General features: G+C 66.7%; 2 protein-coding genes across 2 annotated transcripts in view; both read left to right on the top strand.

The window, feature by feature from the left end:
* Positions 1-45: 45 nt before the first annotated feature.
* NDUFAB1 (NADH:ubiquinone oxidoreductase subunit AB1) lies at positions 46-2,844 on the top strand. Its single transcript, XM_040589297.1, has 5 exons — positions 46-218; positions 319-441; positions 543-630; positions 1,851-1,964; positions 2,668-2,844. Exons 1-4 carry the CDS (start codon positions 90-92, stop codon positions 1,940-1,942), a joined length of 432 nt encoding a protein of 143 aa, XP_040445231.1. The 5' UTR covers positions 46-89; the 3' UTR covers positions 1,943-1,964; positions 2,668-2,844.
* Positions 2,845-4,378: 1,534 nt separating this feature from the next.
* The window catches only part of LOC121087494 (collagen alpha-1(I) chain-like), a 7,875-nt gene continuing 1,917 nt past the window's right edge, over positions 4,379-10,336 (top strand). The window contains exons 1-9 of the mRNA XM_040592561.1: positions 4,379-4,461; positions 5,350-5,469; positions 5,613-7,556; positions 7,698-7,810; positions 7,889-7,947; positions 8,073-8,230; positions 8,386-8,548; positions 8,625-8,816; positions 9,586-9,810. Of these exons, the coding sequence (XP_040448495.1) occupies positions 4,416-4,461; positions 5,350-5,469; positions 5,613-7,556; positions 7,698-7,810; positions 7,889-7,947; positions 8,073-8,230; positions 8,386-8,548; positions 8,625-8,816; positions 9,586-9,810 (3,020 nt within the window). The 5' untranslated portion in view covers positions 4,379-4,415. The remainder of the gene's footprint in view (positions 4,462-5,349; positions 5,470-5,612; positions 7,557-7,697; positions 7,811-7,888; positions 7,948-8,072; positions 8,231-8,385; positions 8,549-8,624; positions 8,817-9,585; positions 9,811-10,336) is intronic.

Here is a 10,336-nt window from a genome sequence, read left to right as displayed (position 1 = left end):
CAGGGGGCGCTCTCACCGCCGCGCCTGCCGGCCCTACGCCGCGCGGGGATTGCCGGGAGCGGCGCGGTGCCCGCTGGGAGCAGGTCACCATGGCGGCCCGTGTCCTCTCGGCCTGCGTCCGCCGGCTGCTGCCGCGCCCGCCGCCCGCCCCGCGGCCCGCCGCGCTCGGCACCCTCTGCCGCCTGCCGGCCCCGCCGCGGGCGCTGCCGCTGGTACAGGTAAGGGCCGCGGCGGGCGGGGGCGGGGGGCGGGGGGGGGGGGGGGGGGGGGGCGCGGCGGCCGGCCCGGCGCTGCCCGCTGCTGCCCGGTGTGTTGCAGGTGCCGCGGGTGGCCTGGCCGGCCTGCCGCCGCTTCTCCGAGCTGCCGCCCCTCACCCTGGCCGACATCAAGGAGCGCGTCCTCTACGTCCTCAAGCTGTACGACAAGATCGACCCGGAGAAGGCGAGCGGGGCCGGGCCGGGGGTCGTGCGGCGGGGCCCGGGGGGTCGTGCTGCGGCCCGCTGAAATGGCCGCGGCCACCTGACCTGGCTCTCTTCCTGCAGCTCACAGCCGAGTCCCACTTCATGAAGGACCTGGGTTTGGACAGTTTGGACCAAGTGGAAATCATCATGGCCATGGAAGATGAATTTGGTAATTCATAGCTGTGCGTGCTCGGGTTCATCGCTGCCTTTGTTTTCTGGTTAATCCTTAAGCACAGCTGTAGCAAACAGGAATTAGTTCTTTTCTGTGGACAGTGACGTTGACTTTTCTCTGATGTAATTCAAAGAAAATTATGTAGTTCTCAGTCAGTGAGAACATGCTCTGGTGGCACCGGTGGGAGTCAGGAGAAGGTGTCTGTCCGTCTGCTCCTGAGGTCGGTCCCTCTGGGAGCATTGACAGCTTTTCTCCCCACGCCCCTCCTGGGCAACCCCTGCGGTATTGCTGGGGAGGGGCAGGGTGGGGGACAGCAGTGTGTGACTGAGGACGGCAGATACTACATTTACCACGAAGGCTGCATCTGGAGCTGATCTTGGCTCTTGTTTGTGAAATCACAGATATCCCAGATTTTTTCCTTACCAGATTTTTTTAAATCCTCAATACTTGATGCTACTAGGGAAAAAGAAAAAAAGGTGTCTTTTCCTTATTACTTTATATTCCAAGTTTTGGGTTTTACTTCATTTTGGACTTTTTCATGCTTTCATTTGAAGCTCATAAATTCTGGAGCACGCACCTCATTTGTCACACTGGGTCATAAGTGGCCCTGGGGTTTGGTCGTTCTCGAAGCCTAGGCAGATGTTTCCCTTTCAGAGTATTTACTAAGAGTTTATATATGTAATCCACTTACTGTATACTGTGAGTGAAGTGTTAAGTGTCTGTCTCTAAGGACTAGAAAAAAGGAATATGAATTTTCTGGGATGTATTTCTGACCAGTTCCACAGCTGAGAGCCCTCATGTTCCCCACCCCCAGCTCTGTAGGAGCTGTTTGATGGTACGAGCCCTGAGCGGCAGACTCTGATCCTGAAGGGCTTCAGGCTTTGGCTTGCCTGGAGTTACCATGAACATCCCCCTTCTGTCACACACCAGCAGGGAAGGCGTTAGTGACTGTAACGAGGCGCAGGGGACACTTGCTGGCTGGCTTGGCAGCCCCGCTCCCTGCATCTGCCTTCTCCCTTACACGGAAGCAGTGTCGTGTAAGGCAGAATGCAGCTGGAAACTTGGTGTAGTACCGAAATGCTGGCTCTGGCTGACACAGCAGCCGCTGCCTGTTTGTCCCCTGCCAAGCTGCAGGCATCTGAGCCAGCAGCAATTACTTCCTTTAGCCTTGCTCCTGTTTCCGTTGGTTTGGGCTAATTATGTGCACTTTCTTCCAGGATTTGAAATTCCTGATGGAGATGCAGAAAAGTTAATGTGTCCACAAGAGATTGTAGATTACATTGCAGATAAGAAGGATGTTTATGAATAAAAAAAGAGTTCTTCAAAGCTGAGTAAGTAGAAACGTGCTTCTGGGAGTGTCTCGGGTAACAACGGCACGCACAGGGTGCCAGTGCGTGTGCTTGGTGCCTGCAGAGGTGACAGCACCTTACAGCTGAATGGCAGGCAGGAGTCTGGCAAGTCTGGGAGGGAGCTGGCAGCAGCTGCCCGCTCTGAGGAGCGGGGAGGATAAAGCATGTTTCCCTGAGGCATCTGCTGCTGGAGGTAGGATGTGGGGCTCAGTGACCTTTCATCTCACCCTGCCTGGCACTTCATGCGCTCACAATATCCACATGTCTTTCTAAGTAAGTAGATGGCACGTTGGCTTTAGTCATGGAAGTCCCTCTGGGCAGTGCTCCTTGGCTGCTGCGGGGAGGTGCCTCCCGGGGGGTGTGATAGCCCACTCCCCACTGCCGTGTTTCCTCCTCACCCGCTGCCGCCAGAGGCTGCAGCAGGGAAGGAAACAGGCAGGAAAGGGTTATGGGAGTGACTGCCCTGAGGTGCGCTGGGGCTGCAGGGGAAATGAGCTGGTGGCCCAAGGCCAGTGTGCAGCAGATCACTACTTCTTGTTTGTTCCTGTGTGGCTTCTGGCCTCCCCCTACACTCCCCTCCTGGGTCAGGGGGGAGCCACTGACCCACTTCTTTTCTGCCTTAAAATACTAGTTCTTGCTTGATGAAACATTAAATATGTGGATTTTGTGGATGTTTTTTTAACAGGAGATGTCTCTACCACCACGACAGGGCTGGTGTCAGCGGGTATGAATATGAGCGCACATGCTGTACCGTTGCTGCTTTCATTGGAAAGTTGTACTTGGACATTGTATTTAAAGCTGTCTGAATATGTTGTCCTTTAAAAACAAGAAAGGAAAAAAAAGGAATAAAGATCTAAGACCATTGTTGCATGGATGGCTTTTCCGTTTGGCACTGTGGGTGGCTCACTGTGTCAGTGCTTGGTGTGCAAAGGACACGTGAGGGATGAGTGACCCACCTCACTAGAAACGCCCTTTTCCAGCCCAAGCTTTCCTTTGCTCAGCTGGGGCCTCCTATCCCCTGGGGTACCGTCTGCCAAGCGCAGAAGGGTTGTGGGTCTGTCGGGGTTGGAGGTTGGTCGGGCTCTGAGTGTGTCTTGTTCAGAGTGTTTTGCTGTTTGTTTTCCCTCTGTGAGTGGAAGCGTGAGCAGCGCCTGTGTGGCTTGTGCCGCTGTGCACAAAGCTCCGTGCCCCGTGCTGCTGGTGTGATGGCGCTTCCTGTGATCTCACTGCTGGTGTTGTCTGCTCTTCCCAATAAACCGCCCTCCTGCTGCCTTTGCTGTTCCTTTCATCAGTGCTGGTAAAAGCCAGCTGCTTCTGTTTGAAAGGCTTCTGCTTTCCTCATGGAAAATAAAGGAACGACTTTCCTGCCTCCAAAAAGCCATAATGTCGCATCAGTGTTTCTGTAAGCCCAAATAATCTCAGCACAGGAGGCTTGCTTTGAATCTCTCCCAAGACAGAGACAAGTTATTTCTGGACACTACACAGTTTTTCCTCCCAGCCAAGAAACACTTTCATATGTCAAAGAGGCACTGCCAGGCTGTGAGCCAAGAAAGCGTTGCTCGATTATGTATCCCCTCTGGCAATCGGGGCGGCGAGTCTCGGCGCTGTGTGGTGCCCAGGCATGAGGTGGGTGTTCTCGGCACTTCCTCTAAAGCTGCATTTTGCTTCTAAAGTCGCCCTGCTCCGAGCCCCGGCCCGGCTGGTGACCCGCTGCCTTCAGGCCCCGGGTTCCTTTCGCTCGGCCCCCGCCCCGGGGCGCTCCTCGGGCGCTGCTTCACCCAGACGCCTTCGGGCACGTTTTCCGGACGGGCGCCCGGCAGGACGGGGATGGGAACCGGCTGCCGCGGCCGCTGCGCCCGTGGTGGTGTCCCCGGCGAGCTGGGCGTGCCGGGGCGGCTGCTGGTTTTGATGGTCTTACTGGGGGTGGCCCTGCGCCCTTGGGCGAGGAGCCGCGGGCAGAGGCAGCCGCCGGTGCCCGCAGGGAGCCTTTGCCCGGAGCCGGGCAGGGCCGGAGCGGCCGGGGGTCAGCGCCCTGGCAGCCCTCGACGCGGCTTCTCGGGAATCGCCCGTTGCGGGGGGAGATCCCGGAGCCGGTGGGGGAGCGGCCGGCCCCCCCCCGGCACGGGCCCGGCGGGAAAGTCCTCGGCGGATGGGGGGGCTGATGGGGGGGCTGATGGGGGGACGAGTGTGTCCCCCCCCCCCTCCCCGGGCGGGTCCCGCAGCCCGAACCTCGGTGTCCGGCGGGTCCCCGCGGGCCCGACCATGCTGCCGGCCCCGGGGCAGAGGCGGGGTCCCGCCGGGGTGGAGCGGCGGGGCCGGAGCCGGTGGGGCGGGACCGGGCCGGGGGCTGCGGCTCCCCGGTGCCTCCGCCCCGCCGCAGCGGGGGCGGGCGGGGTCTTCCTGCCGCCGCCGCCTGGGCAGAGCCGCCGCGCCATGGAGCGGCTCCGGCTGCGGCTCCCGCGGCTCCTGGCCGCCGCAGGTGAGCGCCGGGGCCCGCCGCCGCCTCCCGGGGACGGGAGTCCGGCCGGGCGGGGGGCGGGCAGGGGGGGCACGGCCCGGGCAGGGTCCCGGGTCCCTGGGCGGGGGATGCCCGGTGGGCTCGGCGCTGGGCGGTGGCGGTGGCGGGGCCGGCAGCGGGCGCGGGAGGGGGCTCCGGGCTCCCCGGTCGCGCGGGGGCGGGGGGCGCTGGGGACCCGCCGCGGGGGTTCGGCCGCGGGGTCCCGGCACGGGGCGGGTGGGCGGCAGCGGCGGGAGCGGGGCCACGTGCCGTGCGCCGGCCCGGGCGGCGAAGGCAGCGGGTGCGGCGGGGGAGCGGGAGCCCGGCGGGGCGCTGGCGGGGAGCGGCCACCCGGGGGTCGTGGTGGCCCCGGCTCCGCCAAACGGGCGAGCGCCGGCTCCGATGCCTGGGGGCTGCCCGGCCCCTCCGTGGAGCAGCCGCTGCCGCAGCGGCGACCCCGAGTCCTGCCCGGGGCGGTGGCGGGGTCTGGCACGGTGCTGGCCGCGGACCCGGCGGTGCCGGCGCTGGCACCCGGCGGTTGCGGGCGATGGTTCCGTTCGGGGCAAAACGGGCTTTTTCCCGGCCGGGGCCGCGTGCGGCCGGGCTCGGCTCGGCTCGGGTCCGCCGCCGTGGTTGAGTGGTCCCTGAGCGTTCCCTTCGGCAGGGCCGGCGCCGGGCAACGGCGCCGGGCACCGGCACCGGCGGGGAGGTGTGGAGCTCCACGCCGGCAGCTCCCCGGTGCCGGTGCGTGACCCCGGTGCCCGGTGCCGGTGCGTGACCCCGGTGCCCGGTGCCGGTGCGTGACCCCGGTGCCCGGTGCCGGTGCGTGACCCCGGTGCCCGGTGCCGCCGCTCTCCGCTCTCTCCCCAGTGATCGTGGAGTGCTGCGCGCGGCTCTGCCCCGGCCTGGGCAGCGGGACGGGCCCCACACCGGCCACCGCGGTCCCCTGCGCCCACCCGGGGACAGCGACGGGGCAGCGCTGCCGGACAGGTACCGTGCGGCTGGCACCGTCCTGCTCAGGACCTGCCACCCGTGGCACCGCGTGCCGGCCACGTGCATCAGTGCCGCTGCGGCTGGGGGCTGGTAGGGGTCAGCCCCCCTCAGTTGTCCCCCACTTCTGCCTCTGCTCGTAGATCCAGAGCGAGGAGCTGGCACAGGGCGGGCATCAGCACCGGAGGCCGTGGGGCCGCTGCGGACAGAAGCTGAGCTGTTGCTCATCCCTGGGACCCCCACCGGGACTGCTGAGCCCCCCAGCCCCCAGGGGACCCCCGGAGGCCCCCGGGCAGGCAGAGAGGGGACGCGGCCCACAGGGCGGGATGGAAGAGCCACTGAGCACCCGGGGCCCCTGCTCCCTGCCGGCATCGCGGAGCAGGCAGCTGCAGGAAGCGAGTGGCCATCTCCTGCCAGCCTGGGTGTGACCGGTGTGGGGACCCCAGCCCCTGCGGAGCCAGACACAGCGCCCACCACCAGATCCCCCCCTGAGACTAGCCCTGTAGGAAATGCAATGGCAGAAAGCGCCACGACCCCGCAAGGGACCCTGTTGCATCCACCATCCTCTGTGATGGTGCCGGGCTCTGCTGCGGGGCAGTGGGGGCCCCTCAGTACCCTGCAGGGATGGAGCCCCATGGGGACAGCACTTGTGCAGAGCCAGAGGGGCTCTCACAGCCCCTTGTCCTCAGAGCTATGGACTGGGGAGGGCCCAGGTGCCACTGTCCCACTGGGTGACAGCAGCCCAGGGACCCCCCCGAGCATCACACTGGCCACAGACAGCCCAGCACCAGGGGCGACTGGGACATCACCCTTTGGTGGGGGGCTGCAGAGGCTTCTGACTCCTATGGGGACGCTGGGGGGGACACGCCAGGGGCTGCCAGGGCTGGGGCTGGCAGGAGGACGGGGCTCTGACTCCCGCTTGTGGCATGGGACGGACATTGCCTGGCAGGGTCCCCACTCTGCCCCTCGCTCCTCTCCACTGTCCCTGGGAGCTGGTGGCCGTGGGGGCCCTGTGGCCAGCGCAGCCTGGCCAGCTGTGGGGACCGGCCCAACTTCCCTGCCTGCCGCAGGCAAGGGGTCGGGTCTGCCTGTCCCCACCACCACGGCTGGTGCCCCAGGGATGACATCCCCTGGCGTGGGGGGAGCCCTGGACCCAGCCACAGGGATCTTGGGGCCACCCAACATGGAGGGTCCCCCTGAACACAGCCACATCCCCCTGGAGCAGACGGGGCATCCACCAGCTGTGCCGGGGCAGCCCCCCACCACCATGGCCCCAGGCAGCACTGCTGTGACACAGAGCTGGGGGTCGTACACCAGTCAGGGGTCCCCCCGGGGCTCTCCCGCATCCCCCGCCCCTGCAGTGCCTACGCTGCCAACCCCACGGCCCTCCCCAGGGACCAGGTGGGTTGTGCTGGGGCTCAGCCCCACTGCGGGCACCCCCCCAACAGGCCCATCCCCAGGGACTGGGCTGCCCCACGCTGGCGCTGGGGGGGATGCTGCTGAGAGCCCCCAGATCCTAGGGGGGACCCCCATGGGGGTGAGCAATGCGGGGCCCTTGGCAGCCACTGCCCCGCCGAGCTGGCAGCCAGGCAGCCTGGACCCCCCCTCAGCCCCTGGGCCCCCCCAGCAGCCAGCTGCGTCCCAGCCTGCGTCTTCCCCGGGGCTGACCACTGCTATTGGCATCGCTGTCACTGCCGCCGCCACCACCATCACAGCTGCCACTGCTGTCACCACTGCCACCACCATCACAGCCACCAGCCCAGCACTGCTCAGGGATGTGGGGACAGTCACACTGGAGCCTGGTGCCACTGTACTGCAGAGGGATGTGACGGGGCTGACGGGGGGGCCCCCAACTCCTCTGCCCACCGTGATGTCAGGGTCCCCCCCGCAGCCCACCGATCCCCCTGGCACCCTGGGCCATCGTGGGAGCCCCGGGTCCCCCCCAGCTGCTGGTGACACAGACCTGGTTCGGCTGCCAAGCAGCCCCAGAGAGCGGCCGGATGCTGACACCCCCCCGGTGACACCGGCTGCGGCAGGCAGGGCCCCGCGCGTGTTCATCGTGGAGGATCAGCCACCCCTCCTGAGAGGTGGGTCTGGGGGGGGGGGGTTGGGCACGGCCGGAGGAGGAGAGGCCTCAGGAGCCATCAGCATGGGGGGGGGGGGTGGTGGTGGCCCCCGCGGGCGGGCATTGCAGGTCCCTGCTGTGCTGATCCCCGTCTCCCCCGCAGCATCGCTCCTCCGCATCCCCTGTGAGCTGGTGCTGGACATGGGGTTCGTCCCTGCCCTGCAGGACCCCACATCCCGCGAGCACCGGGGTCTGCTGCACAGCTTCAACCGGACGGTGAGCGCAGGACGGGGCTGAACCGGGGGACTGCGGCTGGGGGCCGCCCTGCATTGCGCTCAGCCTCCTCCCGCACAGGTCTCGCCCCTCTTCATGTCGCTGCCCGGGTTCCTGCGGCTGGAGGTGACGGGGATCAGGTGGGTGCTCGCACCGCTCCTGCCCTGGGCAGTGTCCCACGCTGCGCGGCCGTGGCACTGCCGGGCTGCGGTGCTGGGCGCGTGGGGCTGGGCCCGGCTGGACTTGCCGTGGGGTGTCCCCGCAGGGAGGGCAGCGTGGTGCTGCAGTACGACGCACTGTTTGCGGCGGAGCGGGTGCAGGCGCCGGGGCTGGGCGCGCTCCTCGACGCCGTGCTGGGCTCCAGCAGTGCCCGGCCAGGGCTGGTGGTGGGGGCTGCCCCCGTCCTGCGCAACGTGGCTCTGGGTGAGTGTGGGGCATGCATGGGGCTGCGCCGTCACAAGCCCTCCTGTGGCCCCCGGGCTCTGGTGCCTGGCCAGGGGCTGGTTGTGGTGTGGGCACGTGCCTGGCCCTCTGCCCGGTGAGGAAGGGGTGGCACAACCGGGCCCCCACCCCCGCAGAACGGCCACTGGACCCCTGTGCCGCACTCTTCGCCTGCCGGGCCGGCTTCGCCTGCGTGGCTGGGGCAGACGGCAACGCCACGTGCACCTCCCTGTGCCACCGCGGCTACTGCAAGAACCACGGCATCTGCACCCACCCGCCGGACCACCAGCCCCTCTGCCAGTGAGTGCCCCCGGGGCCAGCGCTGGGGTGATGGGTGCTGCCCCCCTGGCGGCTGATGGCCCCCACCTTGGCGCAGGTGCCCGGCCGGCAGCGATTTCTGGTTCATGGGGCTGCGCTGCGACTACCGCGTGACACAGCAGAGCCTGCTGGGCATGGCCGCGGGCGTCCTGCTCAGCATCGTCCTCCTGGGCGCCGTCGTCGCCGCTGTCGCCATCCGCCGCTTCAAGATGCTGCTGCTGGAGGCCAGGGCAGACCAGACCCGCAGCAGGTGGGATGCGCGGGGATGCAGGGGTCCTGCTGGAGGGTCAATGCCCCTGCCCCTCCCTGGGGGTGCTGGGGGGTCGATGGGCAGCCCAGCCCGGGTCAGGGCCAGCCACGGCTCGGTGGGGAGGCAGGGCTGGGGCTTGGGCTGAGCTCTGCCAAGAAGAACCCTACGGTGGCTGATAGCGGGGCCGGGGGGCTCTGGGTGCGGCTGTGTCAGTGACGTGCGGTGCCCGGGGGGGCTGGTGGCCCCACCGCCGCCACCGGGAAGAGGCTGCAGGCAGGACGGGGGTGCTGCAGGCTGCTGGGCTGGATGAGGCTGTGGTTGCGCCGAAGTGCTGCGGACTGGGACGGGTGAGATGTGCTGAGCCCCCAGAGCCGTCGTTCCAGGGACCCCTCCTCAGGCGCCTCCCGGGGGGATCGGTGTGGCTGCGGGTGGGGACCTCCAGCTGCCCTGGCCCCGCCGCCCTCCCCGCCAGCGGCTGTAACGCACCAGGGGATTGTTCCTGGGGAAACTCCCGGGAAACAGCTGCGGGGCCGCGGCCAAACGTTGCTCAGTGTCACCCGCTCTGCCCCCGCCCCGGGGAAATTTGGGTGGAAACCTGTGAGCTGCGCCTGCCCGTGTGCGTGAGCACGTGCCCGTGAGCGTGTGTGTGGCTGCGTGTGGACATGAGCCCGTGCCTGCACGTGCCCGCGGGGGAGCATGTGCCCATGCATGTGGGCACGTGCTGGTGCGTGCCCCCGGGGTGCCGCAGCCGCCCGGCCGTGCCCTGCAGCTACCGGCGGTTCTGCCGGCTGGACGACGTCTCGGCCCAGTACTGGTCGTACTCCTGGCTGCCCTCGGCCAGCTCGCTGGACAACCCGGCCTTCAGCAACTCGGAGGAGCTGCTGCACCTGCAGATCTTGGACAACAGCTGCTGCAGCTGCCAGGAGAACTCCGGCATCACCAGCAACGCCAAGCAGCGTCCCACGCCGCTCGCCCGCCCGGCGTGCCGGCCCAGGTAAAGGGCACGTTGCCCTTAGAGGTCTCGCCTTTAATTTGGCGAGTGGGCAGGGGCGCAGCGGGGAGGCGAGGGGGTTTGGGGATGCAGCAGCCTGCCCTGGCCCCTCTGTGAGGCCGGTGCCCACCCACATGCCCCCACCCTGCGCTTACTGGCAGCGCCAGGAGCTTTAACGCTGCAGCATCCTTCGGTGGCCAAGCAGAAACAAGTGGTTTCTGGTGGTTTTGTGTCTCCCCTCCTGTGTAAGGCGCTTTGTGCGATGGGGACTGGTGGGACAGAAGGGTTCACATCTGCAGGAAACGGTGTGACTGTGCGCATGGGTACGAGAAAGCCTTACAATCAGCTTCCAGGGGTGTAAATGGAAAAAGGGCCTTGGACTTTTCCTGTTCATGAGCAAAGGGCCACCCCCACCCGCAGCGAGCCCTGAGCAGAGCCCCAGCTCTCGCAACCATCCGGGCAGCGTGCCTGCAGGCTGGCGGGCAGCACGGCCACACGGCGCCCGCTGGAGCAGAATTGCTGCCAGCAG

The sequence above is a fragment of the Falco naumanni genome, chromosome 4, assembly GCF_017639655.2.
Source record: "Falco naumanni isolate bFalNau1 chromosome 4, bFalNau1.pat, whole genome shotgun sequence".
In the NCBI taxonomy this organism is placed as follows: Eukaryota; Metazoa; Chordata; class Aves; order Falconiformes; family Falconidae; genus Falco; species Falco naumanni.
The sequence above is the reverse complement of the archived record's forward strand: the minus strand, read 5'-3'. Positions and strand labels throughout refer to the sequence as shown.

What these genes read in the sequence shown, in the direction of transcription:
- NDUFAB1 (XM_040589297.1), top strand. Translation starts at nt 90, where the DNA reads ATGGCGGCCCGTGTCCTCTCGGCCTGCGTCCGCCGGCTGCTGCCGCGC. An exon ending in GGGCGCTGCCGCTGGTACAG is followed by an intron (nt 219 to 318) that starts GTAAGGGCCGCG and finishes GGTGTGTTGCAG; the next exon opens with GTGCCGCGGGTGGCCTGGCC. An exon ending in ACAAGATCGACCCGGAGAAG is followed by an intron (nt 442 to 542) that starts GCGAGCGGGGCC and finishes CTCTTCCTGCAG; the next exon opens with CTCACAGCCGAGTCCCACTT.